This window comes from Harpegnathos saltator, unplaced genomic scaffold (assembly GCF_003227715.2).
Source record: "Harpegnathos saltator strain DR-91 unplaced genomic scaffold, Hsal_v8.6 scaffold694, whole genome shotgun sequence".
Taxonomy (NCBI): Eukaryota; Metazoa; Arthropoda; class Insecta; order Hymenoptera; family Formicidae; genus Harpegnathos; species Harpegnathos saltator.
In genome coordinates, this window is record NW_020230531.1 from 1,083,194 (window position 1) to 1,103,491 (window position 20,298).

General features: G+C 46.3%; 1 protein-coding gene across 2 annotated transcripts in view; it reads right to left on the bottom strand.

Annotated features, from left to right (window-relative positions):
- CARPA (Carbonic anhydrase-related protein A) overlaps positions 1–20,298 on the bottom strand; it is a 157,293-nt gene that overhangs the window by 67,788 nt on the left and 69,207 nt on the right. For both annotated transcript variants that reach the window (XM_011146275.3, XM_011146274.3), the window contains exon 2: positions 17,922–17,969. In XM_011146275.3, coding sequence (XP_011144577.1) covers positions 17,922–17,969 — 48 coding nt within the window. The remainder of the gene's footprint in view (positions 1–17,921; positions 17,970–20,298) is intronic.

A 20,298-nucleotide genomic window follows, 5' to 3' on the forward strand; every position in this document is an offset into this window, starting at 1 on the left:
GCCAACGCAGAGCGGCAAGATATTGATTTCGGTTGACAATCGCGTTTTACTTTGCAACTCAATATCGACGTTTAACAATTGCGAATAATAACTGACAGAAATTTGACGAATAACGGGCTTTCGAAAGCGTTTAATAATGCAGAGAGAAAGAGAGAGAGAGAGAGAGAGAGAGAGAGAGAGAGAGGGAACGAGAAAGAGGAAGAGTTCTCGCGCGCTGTATAAACTCGTAAAATTACGCGACTTTTCCTCACGAGTTAGTGAAAATACGCTAATTTTCGAAGCATGACAATTCCTTGCACAAACACTTCGTGTATACATAGCCGTTACACTGCAATCTACTCCCCGATAAATCCGTTCTCGGAGACAACGCAAAGCACAGTGGACCAATGACTCTAATTGTCTTCTCGTTATTTTTAAAGTCAGAACTCATCTATATTTCACTCAAGCTAATGGACCACTTATAGTCCACGGAGACTACGGAGCTTATCCAAAATGCATCGGGCTAAAATACGGGCGTGAGTTTCCCTCATCGGCACAACTGCCACGGCAGATCAGGTGTTCGGGGGAGTGAAAATTTCATCAGCTTTCGCAGCCGCACAACCCACCATTACGAGTAATCCCTCAAAAAAATCCAGTTAACTCGAAAATCTTAACGAGAATGCGCCGGTTAACTCGATCGGATATCAATCCCGACCGGCACGGCAAGAATTAAAATCCAACGCGCTATTTTGTAAACTGCGAGAAATTCGCTATATAGAAAGATAGAGAGAAACAGCGGGGAAACAGCAGGGGCGAGATGGAAGAGGGGGGGGGGGAATTTGTGTTTTCTGCAGACAACTTGCGTCTTCTCTTGTAGAGACAAGAGAGAAACGAGCGAAAGGACACCGTCAGACGCGACAGTAGTGAACAATAGAAACGGTAACGACTCCCACGGCCGATACGCATAATCCGCATATTAAATTTGCAAATCAGCCCGATTCTAATAGCCCCGCAATATTCCGACGCGCGACGCAACAAAACGGATCGGCCCGCTCACCGTTACAGATATAACGACATTTACAGTTTTGGTAATTTGTCATCGCGCACACACGAAAATTCGCGAGCCTGCACATCCGTATATACACACGTACGCTAATCAACGTGACGCGTAAATATCGCTGCTCGCCGCCCGCGAGGTAACAATTTCGAAACGCCGCGCTTTGCGCGTGTCGGCGCGATGGATTCTTCCGAAATAAAATAAAAGAACACACATATACATATACATATACATATCGATGGAGAGGCGGGAATTCCGGGTGGACGAGAGCGCGGGGAGGAGGAGGAGGGATACAATCAGTAGCGTTCGCGCCGTTCGCATCGTAATTCGCGCAACGCCCGCCGCTGCTGGCGTGTACCAACCGAACAAACCGGCCCCGAAGCTTACTACACGTAACACGCGCGCGGATAACGATATCGGCCGACTCGCGTGTTCGCACGCGCCATCGCCGCGCCGTCGTACATAGAACACACCGATTTGCCGCACGGCCGCTCTGTCGCAGTTGTAAATTCGTTAATTAACTAAGGCAATTGCTCCGCTGTAGCTTCGGTAATGCGTCCCGAAGCTGAACAACGCGCGCAACGCACACATGATACGACGGTGAGGGATACGACGAGGGAGCCGGACGAGCCGCGCGAACAACGAAGCGTGCGCCGACGGGGTAAAAGCGGACGGGCACTTTTGTTTGCGCGCGCGCGCGCGCGCGCGCGCAATCTCGTGGAATTGACGATTTTGCCCGAGGAGAGGAGAGGACTCCTCTCTTTACGAGAGTGCCTCTCACTGTTATTCTCGCAAATATTCGATTCGCGAGGGGTCGAGACACGGAAAATTCTTGCGTCCGGCGAAAGGTGCGCATCGAGTTAATTTCATCCGAGGGATATAATTTCACGGGCTGGTGGAAACACTTTTTTTCCCGCGATCGCCTTTGCGCGTGAATGAAGCCGCACTCCGATACCCGCTCGTGCCCGATCGATTCCAAAATTGCTGTTTCTACGTCCAAGATTAGACGGCAAATTCGTTCACGGGATCCCGAAACGAGAGAGAGGAAAAGAAAGAGAAAGAGGGTAGTGAGAGGAGAGGGCGAGCGAGAGAGAGAGAGAGAGAGAGAGAGAGAGAGAGAAAGGGAGGGAAGGAGACGGCAAGATACTTCATATAAGTTTAATCGAAGCTTTTACGCTAAGCATCGTGTGAACAACGCAGCTGCCTGTTTTGTATCTACGTCGGGCGATGAGGACGAGGACAGGACGGCTACGGCGACGACGACGACGACGACGACGACGACGACGACGACGACGACGACGGCAAGTGAGCGAGCGAGCGAACGACGAGCGAGGACGACTTCATTAGGACGCTCCACGCGATCGATCGAAATTCGCCGGTTAACTTGGAGACACACGGCGGATTTATTAGTTTGCATCTGTGCTACTGGGACATATTTATTTATTACTTGCCGATATCGACTAGCTCTTACACACGGCTTACAATTTACGATCGCGCGCGCGCGTGGATTTATGCGCGTGATTGCAGCTCGCAGCAAAGGACATTTAGTTACAGCCGGCAATCTCATCGAGGAAAAACGGAGCCTCGAGCGCGAGCGCTCTTTTTCTCCCACCTCACGCGGCCCCGTAATTTTATTGCTCGTATCAGTGATATTGCAAGTAATTCCTCGAAAAACGTGATGGTCGCGGAAGCTTCATTTGAATATCCACGTAGTGTGTATGAACGGCGCGGGAGGGGGGAGGGCGATGGGGGAAAGAGGAACTTTGCAATCAGCGGCATAGCACCTGTCGCGTGACCGTTCGTTCGCGAGCCTTTTTCTCCCAGAGCATAATTCCGCCATTGATGTCGTTACCGCCTACTACAGCCCCTCGAATGTGAATATGTGTAAAAATATTTATTAACGTTCTTCCGCGCTCGACACCTCGTAGAATATTCACGACGCTTCGCGGAGCTTCGCGTATACGAAAAATCCGTTCGCCTGTTTTCTTCTCTCGTTTCTTCACCATCGAGTACAGCGATCTTGTCTGAGGAAAAGCTTTGCTCTCTCTTACACACACACATGTGTATGGTATATGCATACCATAGACAGAGAGAGTCTGTCACTCATATTTATTAGACTATAACGGTCGGTTGTCAGCATCAAGTTTCGCCGACGATGATAGTAACGTATCGGTGTACCGGTAATTATGCCGTACACTCTATCCGTATCAATGGTTGAATCAATCATACAATCATTCGTAGGGCTTTCGCTCATTAGCTCATTTGGACATGGATCGACGGGCCGGATCGATCGTGCGCGGATTCACGCGACGACCTAAATTCTTGCGCCGCAAGTTCGCGAAACCTTTTATACACGCGCACACACACACACGCACGCACGCGCGCGCACGCACAAGCGAATGTCGTAATCTTCCGTGCTGGCGTAAACTGCACTTTATTACCGCTTACGGCCGGCTGTAACCACCACCTCTCCCATCGCTATTCCGCGACTGTCGAGTCCGAGCTTTTACGCAACGAGATTTCGGAAACGAAACGCCGGAGCCATTGGACGCCACGGGCGCTAACGCGCTTCGATTTCAATCTGATTCAACTTGGAAGCTGCCTGGCGCGATGCCAATCACGTAGACACGGAAAGAACGCTCGCTTTTAAAGGCTAAATAACGTACATCATCGTACATCGGGCGTTATCCGCTCGACGAAGAAAAATGACTGACAACAAAAAAAAGAAAAAAAGAAGAAGAGAGGGAGGGGACGAACAGAGAACAGCAGAGAAATGAGCGTTTTCACGCACATTGAAAACACGTTGCTCGGTAACCGGACGGAAGCATGTTATCCTTGTAGAGGTAAGTGTGATTAATTTCCCGTTCGTTTAATTAGAACCGCACGTGTAAAGAGAGTATAAGAAGAGGGGCATTGTGCGAGAGAGAGAGAGAGAGAGAGAGAGAGAGAAGGGAGCAAGGGGAGGGCGAAGCGCGCGGATAAACGCGAGCCTCCCGATAAACAGACGCGCACTACATAACGAAAATGCGAGGGTGCGAGGTTCCGCGCTCGTTTGTTGTAAAATACAACGCGTCGCATACTCGTCCTCTCCCGGGTGGTACGTCGCATCTAGTAATGTATGCACGCACTCCAGCCAGCCAGCCAGCCAGCCAGCCAGCCAGCCAGCCAGCCAGCCAGCCAGCCAGCCAGCCAGCCAGCCAGCCAGCCAGCCAGCCAGTCAACCAGCCAGCCAGCTAGCTAGCTGGCAAGTCAGGCCAGCCAGTCAGCCGGCCAACCGGCGAACCGACCGACCGACCGGCTACAGAACGGAACGCACAGAGCTGGTTTTCCGGAAACATATTCTATGCATACATGCATGTTCAACACCTGCGAAGCAACGTTGGCGGCGGCGGCATCGTCCGGCCGGCCGCTGCTAGTCAGGATGTTAAATTACGGCATTTAAATAATTTCGTTTAATCTGCGCACGGCCCTTCTGCCAGTCTACTCTCCTTCTTCCTCCCTCCCATCCCCTTTCCCTCTCTCTCTCTCTCTCTCTCTCTCTTTGTTCTGCCTGTGTCAACTATCTTCCGTCGCGCTTCGCCGAATCAAACGCAAGCCACCTACCCTCTGTGCGCAAGTAATATTTTTCTACATAATCCCCGGGGTCACTCGGCGGCCCCGGCAAAATGTCAAAACATCGGGAAACACCTTTCGCTGGTTTTACGTTCCGCCCGCGAGTCCAGTCGAGAGAGTACTGGCCGCCGGGTCGAATATTAACCGGCAAAGTGCTAATTAAGCATGTCGACGATGTACGTTTTTATCGTCGATATATCGCGACGGACGCTGCGGCGAGAGAAAGGTATCGCCCGACCTCGGCTTCATATTCCCGTCGCCATTACTATAATATTATTCGATGAACGTAAAATAACGAGACGCGTAATAAGAAGAATGAAATTTCCTCGTTTAATCGCGGCAATCGCGAAATCACATCGAGTCGACGCAGGAGATAAATCGTAATTGTCGAATAAAGTTGGGAATAAGATTATACGCACGTCCCGCGTAATCTTTATTGATCGAAACAATCGCGCCGTTCGGCCCCGGCACGTCCACGTCTTCTCTCTTATGCTCTCTCCTCCTCTCTCTCTCTCTCTCTCTCTCTCTCTCTCTCCCCTTCTCTCTATCTGGAGAAATAAGTTTTTTAATTCGCCTTTTTAATGAAGCTCCAGTCGATAACATCGGCTAAACTTACAGCTTGATGAAACCTTTCGCGCCGACTGCCGAACATTTTATCGAGGAATCGCGCGGCTCTTTTCGTTGTACGATCTTGGATACTCCGAGAGTAGAAAATTCAAGTTGGCCGAAGGAAGTACACAAACAGGGGGGGGGGGTGGAGGGGAGGAGGAGAAACGCAAGAACGGGGAACACGCGTACGTCGTGGATATATTTTACGGCTGTTGCGCGACTACGGCAAACTTGTTTCGCAAAAACTTGTCAAGATGCGATATCTCGCGTAAATCACGGACGGCAGTGTGTAACGCGATAACAACACGATTGTGTCGCCTGCGAGTGACTACTCATCGCAAAGAGTGATGCACAACAACGTCCCATCGGCGACGTGATTGATAGCACATACGTCGGCTTTATCCGCGCGTTATCCTCTAGCACTCCGCAATCTGGTTTCCTAGAAAATACGTACACGAGCTCGGTGACAAATTTACTTCTAGTCACTCCGAGGCACCGTGTTTCCAATCGCATCCTCGCAGACTCGCCCGCCCTCGAGATTGTACCGCGCCGAGAAGTTTGCCCTCCAACTATTAAATCCGTTCCTTTCAACAGAGATTACGTAATCAAAATGTGTTTGAGAAGCTCGGGCGAAAGGGGAGGGAGGGGAGGGGGGGGGGTCAGAGCTCTTTAATCATTCGTGCATGATACCACACACAATTCACTCCGCCGTGCTCGGCACCGGCTCGACCGCGAGCGTTTTGGGAGCGCGCGCGACAATGGGCGCGACGCGAAAGAAGGGAAAACCAGCCTTTTATCGTCTCGCCGGGTCCCATCCTCTCCCTCGCCCTTCGCCGTCGCTGGGTACGTGCTTGCAAACTGTACCGTGCGTGTTAAGTCAGCGCACTTGCATTCAACGCGAAGTGATAAAGATGGAAAGTGGACGGCATTTGCATGTTTATTTCGCTTCTTTAATTCTCCCTCTTCTCCCTCTTGCTCCCTTCCTCTCGCTCTCCTGCGCGACGCGACGGGGGCGAGTCGCAGGCGCGTAACCGCGCGTCTGGAAAATACACGGAAAAAGCCCGCCTCCGGAGCCGGAGCTGCGACGGAAAAAGCCGCGAAATCGTATTGCGTTCCATCGATTGCTCGCTCGCCCGCTTACTTGCTTCGCCGTCATGTCTCACCGAGTCTCGACCACGCGCTGGAATATTCATTCCACTCCGGCGTTATGCGCCGATCTGCTCCACTTTCGTAAAACCGACGGCGACGAGACGACGAGGCGCGCACGTGAGCCGCGAAAAATAGCACGAAAAAAAGAAGAGAAAAAAAAGGAAGTGCGCGGCTGGGAGCGTTATTTTTTTCCACGTAGGTCACGAAACATCAGAGTGCGGCGGGGTGTTTGTCTGTTTCGCCATCGAATCTCTCTTTTTCACCTGGACGATTATATCAGCTAAATTCCGTCACCGCGGTACTAACTTTTATTACGCGATCGAAAGGGAGCTTGCCGAGGCGGTTTGTGTACGAACAATATGAATCATCTTGTTAGCCTCCTTTCTCCTCCTCATCGGGACAGGTCCTCTCGACAGGTTGGATCGTTTAGTCGGATCGCCGTCGCGATTTCCACGCGAAAAAATTCATTGGAAGTAAGGCGTCTCGTGTGCCTCAAGCCGTGCTCTCTCTCTCTCTCTCTCTCTCTCTCTCTCGTGTGTGTGTGTATGTTTTCACTTATCACGGAAATCCAAAGCCGCATCGTCGCGCGCGCGCGCGCGCGCACACACACACACACACACACACACACATACACACACGCACGCACGCACGCACGCACGCACCGATGTGTAGCGCACGCAAAGCTCGCGAAATTTGATTCGAATCCGTTCCCTGACTAACTCACGACGCCGAGTACTCGATGCTGCCGAACCAAACGCAACCATGCAAGAATTCCGCCGATACTCGCACTTACATTCGTAATCTTCGTGCAAACTTTGAGCGACGGAACGTACAAGTACAAGTACGCGCCGCCGGGCAGGTATACCGCGCGCTTCGCGCTCCGAACTTTCCCCGCGTGCGTAGACTTTCGTTAATCCCGCGAAATACTCGCGCAGATGGAAGCTATTACAAGTTTTCGATTCGGCTTGTTAATTATCCGAGACTTGATTCCTCGCACTGGAATTTGGTAGCGCGAAGCGGCGGCCATTTAATCCGCGCCAAGAACTCCCGTAGTCACATAGTCGTCGGGCATACGCGCGGATCGAACATATAAATGCGTGCAATATCTACCTCCCCGGTCGCCCCGCGCCCGTCCCCGTCCGTCGATCGCATTCCCCGGTGGTAATTGGTGCGTTAATTCGCTAATATGCGGGACTCGCGTGAGAAAACACGGCAGAATATCAGGAAAGACCGGATTTCCCCGATATTTTATCCTGAATTAAACCGAATTTTTACGTTAATTCTAATCGTGAAAAAGCTGTATTCATCGTTCGACAACGATAAAAAGATAAGGTGCGTGTGCGTGTGTGTGTGTGTGTGTGTGTGTGTGTGTGTGTGTGTGTGTGTGTGTGTGCATGTGTGTGTGTATGTGTGATACACGAGGAAGATGTGCAAATATTTAGTCGAACATTGATCATATTGAACAATCTATCAACGCAACGATGATTACAACTACGCTACTGTATAATGCGGAACAAATGTTCGTACATTGGAGAGAGAGAGAGAGAGAGGGAGGGAGAGAGAGAGAGAGAGAGAGAGAGAGAGAGAGAGAGAGAGAGAGAGAGAGAGAGAGAGAGAGAGAGAGAGATCGTCGGTGAAAATAAGTAAATTACACGGTTTTGAACAGAAAATTAACACTCTCATTAGGAACGCTGTATTCCAACCGCTAAAGCCTTACATGCAAAACCAAGCTTTATGGCCTTGAGAATTAGTCGACCAGATATCGGACGCGCGTGGCATGACTACGTGGCCAAATTCCATGACATTTCGCAAATTAGTGAAATTCCGAGAAATTCCCTCTCTCTCTCTCTCTCTCTCTCTCTCTCTCTCTCTCTCTCTCTGTCTGTCTGTCTGTCTGTCTATCTGTCTGTCTCTTTCTCTCTCTCTCTCTACAAACTGTCCCAGAAGCATATGCGATCACACAGACCGCGGGATTTCATTAATGTTCTTACACACGTGAAGCGTGTCAGCCACAATTCAGTTCCGACCATTTTTCTCGAATTACTATTCGGTATAACGCGCACGCAGTTCTGCGAAGGAAGAGGTGAAATTGCAAACGCCGCGAAATTTATGTGAATGCGTGCGGTATCTCTCTCGCACGTGTGTGCACGCGTTTAGCGCATAAATAAACAAAAGCTTACAGGAACGAGGAGCGAAAGGAAGAAAAAACAGAAACAGAACATGGAACGCAGATGCGTATCAGCAAGATGCGTGCAGACGTATACAGGTTGACCTTTGGCCCGTATTGCCCGAAACACAAAACGTCACTCTAATTCGTAGCTAAACCCAGGCACGACCCAGACCCCATTGCTCATAAATCACGATGAAAATTTCGTTGACCCTGACGCAAACGCTAACGGCTCGACATATCGGGGCGTCATGGGAGAGATCAATGCATCATTTTCTGCAGGGCAGCGGTGGCGGTGGCTCCCGAAAGCCGTGGCATAAATCTTCACCTGATGCGAGAATTTTTATGACGCCGTTACGCCGCCGAAAAGCGCGATCCATTTCACACCTGCATTAATGACAACGTCGGAGTCGCGGGTGGTTGTATCGCAGACCGAAATGATATTCGCACCGGTGGAATCAATTATACCTTCAATGCCGAGAGAGAGAGAGAGAGAGAGAGAGAGAGAGAGAGAGAGAAATCAGTTATACCTATACAAAATATGTCAAAACGCCAACACATGTACGACACCATCGCTAACCGATTGAAGTTTACAATTTCATTCAAACACACTTCGCCGTCATTTCCGATAAACGAGCACGATTATTTATAATGACCGAGTGTATTGTTATAAATTTCACGGAATGTTCAGACCCTATCCGTGTAGCGACGATTATTTTAAGGACACTTCATCTCGTATCGTGGAATATGAAAATAATGCGAAAGTGCGGCATCACAACTCTATCCAATGTCACTTTACAAACGAGAACACGCTACTTTTATCTAGCTAGAAGGAATATTGCCTTAGTCACGGGGTAGAGGTTGAATATTACACTGCGACTTACCGGCGAACTTTTTTACTCGCCCCTCCTCCTCCTCCTCTCTCTCTCTCTCGGAAGAAAATAAAGTCGAATTTACGCTATTCGGGACCCGCATGATTATTTAAGTGGATCCGTTCAAAGTGAATATATTCGTATAAGTCTTTAAAGCATATATCGCGCATTGTTCCATCAGCCGCAAATTTCGTGTGAATTTCGTCCTGCGAAAATCTCTTTTTTTCCACGACGGGAAGGAATTAAGCAAACGCGATTTCTGTATAAAACCGCGCGAGCACATTCACGTGTTGCTTTTTTCATCGCGCAAGAGAAAGCTGACCTGAGTACTTAAAATGAACTTTTCCGCGCGCGATCTACAATGCAATTTTAGAAACGCATTCGTAGAAACACTAGAAAGAGGCACGCTATGATATTTAGAATGAAATCCGCGTGTTGATTTTGAGGAATACGGAAATATAAACGCGTATGAGTTTTAATTAAATTCAAGTCAGTCAAATAATATTTCCTCAATGATGGCGAAGTCGAGCAGTCGAACGCAAAGGTTTGATCAACACTCTCTCGCTCGTAGCTATATAAGTCCTATACATCTGTTCATCCATTCTCTAAATAATACACACGATACATTCTCGCAGAGCCGTTAAATGGAGAGAGGGAGAGAGAGAGAGAGAGAGAGAGAGGAGAGAGAGAGAGAGAGAAACTGGACTGCTGCATATGTAGCGCGAGACGGTTTTGATTACCGTGGTATGCTCGACTATGCCAAGTAGAAATCCGGATTTACGCACGCAAGTGGCCGTCTCGTTGCAGCAAACACGTATTCGCCTGGTAATCTCGCCGGGTGAATAGTTGGGCTTTCGAGCAAACTTTGATTGACCGAATGATCGACTTGCTTACTAGAGACTAGCGTGTCTAAGCAGCTGTTCGCCCGACGTAGTTAAACAAGTCGCGCCGGATTCTCGGCTATATCCGTCGCGCAAATAACCATTATTAACAAACGTCGTTAAATCACGTCGACGAGTCGTTGCTTCGATATTGGATTAGCGGCTCGAATGGAAATAAGAGAAAGAGGAATTTCGCTCGGTAACGAGCGAAATCTCAAATACTTATCGGCGATGCGAACACATACACTGATAACATCGGAAATCCTTCTCCGAGAGATCTCGAGAGTAATTCTTGTACAGCTGCATATTTATTTCGCTTACGCGAAACTCTACGGAGCATTCCCCGTGTCTCGTTGTTAAGGGACGTTCGATACTCATTCGCAATCATTTGTAAAATTGTCCCGTGCTTGTTTTCGTGCCGATATTTCTGCCCATCTTGTTCCGACAGCGCGACGTTTGAATCCGACCGCCGGACACGGCCGTTTTTCGCTTGTTGAACGGCGGATAACTCCGCAATTTGGATAAGAAAGATCCGAATATTGAGTATGCGGAACTTGAGAAAAAATAAATAAATGCCCAGCCTTCGTCAGGTCCGTGGAAATTGAGAGAAAGGGACATTGTAGCAGGCGTACGTCGTAACTCTTAATAACGCGGAAGGAACATAGCCATAAGAAATTGCGCTCCATAGACTTATTCATTTTGTTGACTCAACTTCCGACAAAACGTAATACGTAGTTAGAATTTATAATGAGGAAAGTACATCGAGATTTAAGAAAAAATAGAGTCGACTTATTATACGCAACAAGGAATTACTTATTTCCCGGTTACCTCAATGCGTTCAGTGGACGCTCATCTCCACACAGCGGCACAAATATATCGCGAGGCTTTCGAATATTTAGAACGCAGGAGGCCGCAATTCCCGCTGGTAAACTGGTTTGCGCGGTAATTTCAATTATCGTATTGCATGGAGGTTCGTCTAACTTCTCCCTCATAAATACATTAGTGTTAGTGATTTAACGCGGATGTGCAAATATCCGGGTAGTCGGGCCACCCGGTTGCTACCCAAAACTTAGCGGGAAAATCCGGTCCGGGTTCGCCTGAGAACGCCCGAGAGTTTGAAAAGGCCATTCATTCGAGTAAATATTTGGACGACGAGGAAACAGGCCGTTAACAATTCGCGCCGGAAAACCGCTTTTCTCGGTGGGCGAAAAAATTTTTTAATCTCATCGCGTTACTATTCATCTCTTATACCGCTTTCATCGATATATGCGAGCGTACGTATTTTACGGCACATCATATAAATACCGAGCGAGATGAAAATATCACAAAATATCTCCAACGATTAAAAATAATTAAACGATGCATCGGCATGCTAATACAAAAATAATAATTTTGGTTTTCAGTTGGTTATTTTAATGTTTCATTAATTAAAATAAACACTTTGATCATCTCTTTAATCATGTAGAACATGATGCGATTTAATTAATATAGGATAGCGGGAATTACAAAATATAGATATAAAAGCAAATTTAATTTATAGACATAAAAATAATCATAAAAATAAATCGCCGCTTCCCTAGTATTAGACTGATGGGGATCTCGAGGAGAAATTTTGTTTCTACATTAATCTTGCAAATGCAGTCAAATATAAAATATTAACAGAGAATTGCGAAATGTAATAAGCTGTTGTCTATTTTGATTCTGTAAATGGTTATTGCTGTCCTCTCTATGTTGATGCTTGGTTGATTAAATAGTTACTCGAAAATTATTTATGTTAATATTAGGTTGTATCAAAACTCCGCGCGCCTATTAATTTCATTTCTTTTTTAATTTTAATAAATTATTTGATCCAGTTGCAAATAGAATATGTGCTATAAGCAAATATTAAGTAATTAATGTAGGTAAATAATAAGATAAAACTCCCATTTACCTCCAATGATTTTTATCCTCCATCCTCGTATGTTATAAAAGTCATCCTTTTAAATACCCTTCAACAGATTTTAACCTCGTCACTTGTTATTTATTAAAAAGTTATTAACAAAAGAGATTTAATAAATGCAATATAATTTTTTGACATAATATACATTTAAATACAGTGAACATTATACATATATTATATTATATGCGCGGAGAAGAAGCTCGGCTTCTTCCTTCGTAGTAAACTAAATTAAACCAAAGTAAATTAAAATTCAGCTCAATATATAATATATATACAGGGTGTCCGAAAAATCGCCTACTCCACTTCGGGAGGTGATTCGAGACCCAAAAACAAGCAAAAAATTACGATTTTTGAACATAAAAGTGGCTATAACTTGGAAACGGCTCATTTCCGGATCTATGTTTGTATGAATTTTCTTGCTTGTTTTTGGGTCCCGAAGTGGAGTAGGCGATTTTTCGGACACCCTGTATATATATATATATATATATATATTTGTACATGGTGTTAGATTAGGTTAGCATGTACAAAGATGCATAGGTTGCATTATATGCGACGTAACTTTGTACATGATAGCCCGAGCTAACACAAAGTACAAAAATATATTGGTTGGGTTAAATTACTTCAGGCAGGAGAGATCCGCCCTTCTTTCGCGCATATAATACGTATACTGGTTACCATATTTAAATGCGCAAAATGCTGTGTCGAAAAATTACATTCTATTGATGAAAATTATTTTGTTAATAATTTTTAAAGTAAACAATGAGCGACGTAAAAGAGAGAAAGAGAGAGAGCTTTCGAACTTGTTACTCAGGAGGATCATCTCTATGAACGTATGAAAGACAAAATCTCACTAGAAGTGCCTCCCTTAAACAGAAATTTTATCAATAATAGAATTAATATGTAACTAACAAACTTTTTGTTTCTCTTCTTGCTTTCTTTCTTTGCTATTATTGTTATATTGTCATTGAAATTTTCCGTAGAATTTAGACACTCAAGGCAGGCAAAGAAGAAGAAATTGATTTCTTTAAGACAAGTAATATTGAGTAATTATAGCGCAATTGAAAATAAGTAACGCAACATCTACATACAACACGGCGCCTATAATACAATATTGTCATTTTATTTTCCCAAGAATTAAATCGTGGAAACATATTATTATATTAAAATAATACGTAGGTGGTGATAAATTAAAAAAAAACATTTTCAGCAAACGTAAATATACCGTTGTAAAAAGTATAAAATACCATAAAACTTTTATATAAAACATTTTTTCATGTATCTTATATTTTCAAAGATATTCGTTGAAAATAAAAACCCGTTATTTTTTAAAAGTTTCAACTCCTAAACATTGAGATAGCCCGCTAAAAAAGAAAATACTGGTCTAATATTTTTTTATGCTCCCAAACATTTTTTTTTATCTAAAACCCATAAACCACGATGAGGGGCAGTTCCGACGATTCCCTCCCTTGTAGGTACGCTGCTCTCAGCAGACAGTAGTATTTTCTTTTTAATTAACACAACATTGGTAGTGCCTCTAAAGAATACGTAAATATGTTCAGAACTAGACGACATTTTAATTTAGCATCTCAATTTGTTTAGCTTATTATATTATGACCATGAGTGTTTTTTAACTATAATTAATTTTTCTATTTTTGTACGATAGAACTCTTTGTAGAACTCATTCGTCAATTGTTCGTCAATTGTTACTGATTTTACAGGAATAAACGAACTTGTTTCTCATTAGGAAAAACGTGTGCAGGCCAGTGGTTTTTATTTTGATTAATAAATATAATTTTTGCCTAAATATAAATATAATATATGCGTCTTTATACTGGATGCGTAAAAACCGCAATTATTTTTGCACCAACCTAACTAAATGAATCGCGTTAAATCCAATTTCGCATTGCTATGCGCACATCTTACGTAAACGCTCGCATTTCCAGCGTGTCACGAATAGAGAAAAATCGTTTTCGCGCGTCTGCAGCGTGAAAATATTTCGAGTCATTAAAATTACAACAGCTTCAGTGAATTGCGGCTCTCGCTGGGAATGCAATGTGCGGCTCAAGCCATATGATTCCTTGCGAGAAGCGCGCTACATTTTTCAGCATCTTTAGCCGGAAAGACATATTCTCGCCCGTGCCACGGAAATTTCATCTTCAGCTTCGTACTGCTTCTTCCCCGGGCTTAAGAAACTGTTCGCCGAGTAACGGGGTGCCAATGCTACTGCCAGTTGCGTAGCGAGGTAAAAGGGGGGAGAGAGAGAGAGAAAGAGAGAAAGGAAAAGATTACGAGCATTGAACTTAATCTCAGCTCTAGGTAAGTTCCACATACGCCAAGATTTTCTTGCAGGCTATCTTGCAAGTGTGCATTTTTATTCGTCCGACGATTCACTTTTGACTCTTCACCGCGATTCTCGACTCTAATAATTCTCGCAGTCTCTTATCACGTAACTACCAGGTACTCTTCGTAATCACGGAAACTACTTCGCACGAAGTTGAAAATCAATAATACGATTCCACGGAAGAAATTGCCGGCGGTCCACCATTAATTTGCTCATTTCACGCGATCCGTCTTGCCATCGCATATCGCGAAATACAGCAGTAATGCCGAAATATGCGGCACGGTACGGTATATTTGTAAATATTCGACTCGATGTACGTCTTCAAATTTTTATGTTATCTTGCCTCCGTCTCATTTATAATATGACGACGACAGTGAAGTTCAGCCAGTGGTTCGCCCGAGTATCCTCGGGACTGAACTAAAGATATATCATGTACTGCAGCGTCGCTCATAAAATCAGGGTCGCTCGTAAATATGACTGGCGCCGGTATATTTCGAGGTGAAAAAAAAAGCAACACGAGCGCAGCGAGCAACTCGCGACGCCGTGCAATCTACAGTGTAATGTAACGTACGATTATTTCGCTGCCGCGTAAATACACGCACAAGTGCAATTGCTCGAGCACGCTGTACCTTCCGCATACCTTGGGAAGTTACTCGCGTGAACCCCTCCAAGGCGGTCGACTCCAAGAAAAGCAATTTTTTTTTTTTACATTGGCAGTCTTCCATGCTGTTAGTCGCTTGAGAACATGTACCAGCACGTTAAAGGAACCTATTAAAAAACCTGCGAAGAATCGCAGCGAAGAATACGTTATTACGGTTTCGTTTCAATTCGCTGACAATCTACCTGACAGCGAAAATTTTAATGGATTGTCAGTAGCAAAGCAAATGATATGCCTCGAGTAAATTAAATCCCGTGGGAGGGTACACGAGTAGATAAGAAAAACTTATTTTCTAGTTAATTTCGACGTGCTTTTGCCTTCAGCGAGAGAGACATCTGTGCCAAGGATTGTCTGTGAAAAGATATGATCATGCCGGACGCCAAAAAGTTGCGCGAAAAGGCAGCGAGTAATCAAATCTCCGTCGGACGGGAATCTCGTCTTCAGAATTTGCTAAAGATTTTAGTAGATGAAAGGGGACACGGAGTAAGCCACGGAACAGCCTGTATAAATCCGACGGAGGCGAAGTATGTAACGACAGTTCAAAGTGCGCGACCGAGGGCGTGCGCTTATTGGTTGTAAAACGAGAGCCCATCTGCCCATGATACGGGACACCGGTGAACCCTAAAAATCGACTCCCGCCCGCTATCGATCACGGTAATAAGTCACGGGCATCCTCGCCGCGATACGACGGTGTACCGGGTGTGTCTAAAACGCGAACTATCTTGATTAAAAAATGTTTTGATCCCACGAGAAAGAGAGAGAGAGAGAGAGAGAGAGAGAGAGAGAGAGAGAGACGATTTTACCGATACAAAGAATCGTCTTCAAGAAAAGGACACTGACGCCTTGCGCTGGCATTTAATTAACGCTCGCGAGGGACGTATGCGTCTGCTTGAATTGCTGGTCAAGGAAAATAAAAACGTACAATCGCATTAAATACTTAAAAGACGCTGAAAAGTCTTTCGAGCAGATCATCAAAGAATTCTGGGCATCTGGGAGATGTAATTCCAACGAGGAGTCAATGACTCTCTGTACTTGACGATGATCTATTTGATTCTTCGATATATGTACGTCCGAAGAAGATTAAAATAAGATGTAAGACAAGGCATTATATGGAGTTGACGCCACGAATGGATAACAGAACTAATGAATTACGTCCCGCCCTAGACCGCGTCCGCGTTGATAAACCTTACGAACGTGTTTCATATTTCCATTTCATTTCAAAGCGATGTTCTCACATTCCTCCGAGACATTTTTTATAAGCCCACGCTGTGCGCAAAAGTCGCCGTGCAAGCTAGAGGGGAGAAAAAGAAATGTAAAAGAGAGAGAAGGAGAGAGAGAGAGAAATGATACGACAAGTTCCGGGTACGCCGGGTCGCAAGAATATCGCGCACGATAACGATATTACCGGCACTTCGCAAGGCGAACTTCATTTCGTTGCGGCACTCGAGCTAATCGATGGCGAAATTATGTGGCGCTCGTAAATTCTGAAATGAGATCAACAACTTCCTCTCTAACGTCAACGGGCCGAAGAGAAATTCGTAGGGTTTGCGCGAACCACGCTCGAGGGCGACGTGGCAGAGGTGAGCGGAGGGAAAGGGCTAACAATGAAGGAGGAAGTGGAATTTTTGGCGTTTTATGCGAACGCCCGTCAGCCAAGTATACGGCACTGTTTTTCGTGTGGCAGCTGGCTCGCATGGCGGAACAACACTAAACTCAGGACCCTCGACCAACGTGGCCTTATCGGCGCTCGCCTTATTTTTAATAAAAACTACAGCCCACTGGTAGAGGGAGAAGGCATGGAAGAGGAGGAAACGGAGGAGACGGAGGGGGAGGAAGAGAAAAGGGAGCGCGAAAGGAGAGAGAGAGAGAGAGAGAGAGAGAGAGAGCTGAGATTAAAAAATTCACCGGTGGCCCCGAGGCACTCGATGGCGTCGTAACTTAAAATTAAGAAAATTAAGAAGCCGCGCGACCGGCTGAGCTCTTCGCCGGATACTTACGTCCTGTTCACGGGAATTTGACATATTTCAAGCATTTACGTTTCAAATGAGACGGACTTGGGTAGTCGCAGCGCGAATTTAGCGGCACTTGATTTTGCAGCACGAGGACCCGTACACGTCGCACGATACGGTCTTTTTCATGTGTACACGCGGGATCTCATATTGTGAAATTAATTGCACGTATATATGCATTATATATCTCTCTGTCTCGTCTGCTATTAACGTCGTATAAACTTACTATCTGTTCGGTAGTAAAATCGCTAGAATTTAGCGCGAAATGTGCAAGCTTGATGCAACGGACTAGTTAAGTTTCTCACTCTGTCTATCACGTCATACGACACTCGTCAAGCAAAAAGAAAGAAAGGGGAAAGGAAATAAAGCGCGAAAATTAAGCTCGACACCGTTGAAATGACAGCGGAGCGGGAAAAAAAATATTGTACAGGCGCAGCGAATCTTTCCCGACGGAATATCTCTGATGCAAATGACCATTAAATTATGACAATGATAATTATAATTATAATCACGCACGCGCGTTTCCAGCGTGCTTGCCTTCGTCGACACTTGCTCGTCGACATCAAAAGTTTCACGAGCGAGTCGGCTTTTAACACGAATGCCACTTTCGCCGCACAATGTACTGCATAAAAGAAGATAACTACCCACCGGAAATACCATCGTAGGTCCACCATTCCTCCCAGCTGGCTTCGGACTCTGCAAACAGAAACGGAAAAATTTAGTGAAACGGTGAAACTGAACATTTTTCTAAGACTACTTGCAATCCAGATGTAGATTTATGAGAAATAATAAAGAAAGAGAGACAGAACAGGACAAGGATATAGAGAGAGAGAGAGAGAGAGAGAGAGAGAGGGGAACCGTGGAGAGACAGAAAGAGAGGGTGGAAGAGAGGGAGGGAAAGAAAGGGGTGTGAAGGAGAGAATAGAGGGAGAGAGGCAGAGAGAAAGAGAGAAAGAGTGAAAGAGAACGAGAGAGAGAGAGAGAGAGAGAGAGAGGGAGAGAGAGGGAGAGATTACCTCTCATATCGTAGGTGCTATTATACGCCGAATATTTCACGTGCGTAATTGCGAGAACACGAGTCGCAACCGCGGAAATCGCGGCGACTGTATGTATTATATACACGTATATATTCCCAACGAAGCAACGCGCGCGCGCACACTCTCGCGCGTTAGGTCGCGCGATTCCGCAATTTCCTTTCTCGCGTATCTTCGTCCGACCGAGTCCAACAAGCAGCGAACAGACGTGTGTGTGTGTGTGTGTGTGTACATACGTACGTACAAACATACGTACATGTGCGGCGGAAAACTTTAAAGCTCTATCACTGCGGCTGAAGACACCCACTCGCTCGCCCGTGCGAGCAGGAAAGGCAGTGGAGGGGGCGAGAAGAAGCGTCGCCGGCGAGCCAGCGACTCCGGGCAGCATCGCGGAGCGTCGTCGATCAGGCGGGCGAGTAGATCGGCTAGATGTGCGATCGATTAATCGATTACCGCGGACAGATAGCGACGGAATTCTAAGGCAAGCCACTCGCGCCGAATCGTGCCACGTGGTTTTATGTGAAGCGTCGGACATACCAGGACTGCAGACAGGGTTGACCCCCCCCCCCCACCATCGCACGTGCACACACGGGAAACTCACTCGCTCGCTCGCTCTCTCCCCGGCTCCGCCTGACCGTAAATCGACCCATCCCACGTTGAACGCTGACCCATATTCGATTATCTGGATGCATGCCATCCAACGCCGTACTGCAAACTAATTGCTTCAAATTGGAAAACTTTCTCGGGCTACCCTCGATCTCGCCTTCGTCCGCGCCGCTCTCTATTGTCAATCTCGGCGTTTCTCACCGGGCGACCTCCCGCCGCGTTCCGCAGAGCTCTCCTCCACATACTCACCCCCCTCCCCCCCCGCCCCTCCGTGCTTCCTTCCAACCTTGCGATATTTATAACGCGTCTGTGTTTCAGCATTCGCGCGATCCGTCGGGCGCCCATCGGTCGTTACGAGCTACTGGACACGTACGTGGACACAGGGTAGTGTTCAGGATATCTGACGCGCCACATGTTTATCCGCGCGCACGATGCGCGACGCGACACACATGTTCTCACGTTGGCTGGACAATGTACATCTTAATGGGCAAACTGAACCCGCGCGATTACGCGCTCATGTCCCGCGTGTGATGACCACTGGCGCGTCTCGTCGCCCATGAATTTTCGTCGAATTAACAGAATCTCGAGTTGCGGCAAGTTTGCACTTTATGTACCGGGCGAGAGAGGGGGATGAAGGCGGTTAGCCGAAAGGCTAGAGACGCGAATATAAATTAACGCGCGGCATTTGTCGAATCTGCAGCTAGGTCGATCGAAACTATGAACCCGTCGCGCTTTCGAAATAAACGACTTGTATATGTACAGGCCAAAACTGCTCAAAACTGTGAGATTTCCTCTCTCCGGCAGGGGATAGCGGGAGGAGGGGTGAGAGAGGGAGCGGCATAAATATGCGGCCACAATGCGTGGAAAACTGTGTTTTTCACTTTCTATGTTTCGATAGATTTTACATTTATGCCGCCCTCCTCTCGCTCCTCTTCCGCGTGCTTCCCTCCCCCCTTCCGTATCCATCCTTCTCTTCGCTCCTCTCTGAATTTGAAAATTTTTTAGTCTGATGGATTAAAATTGAAACTTGAATTCTACTCCACTGTATGTCCGCTCACCGAATAATCTGATTGGTCAGATTCATCAGTTAATAACTCACAAACTAATGCTCTGATCTAAAAGTGATGGAGGAATTTTCGGTTCCAAATCGCACCCTCTTTCACCCCCCAAGAGGAAATCCGGCAGTTTTGGGACACCCTGTATGTACGTACATATATATATATATATATATACACAAGTACATACAGACGTCCAAAACGTCAAGAGAGAGTCTCCGGCCGTAGCGTGAAAGAAGCCATTTTACAAATATCGGAATCTACCATCGCGTTCGCGTGTTATGACCGGCGAAGAATTGATGCTCTGTCGTCACGTGAAAATCAGGTTCT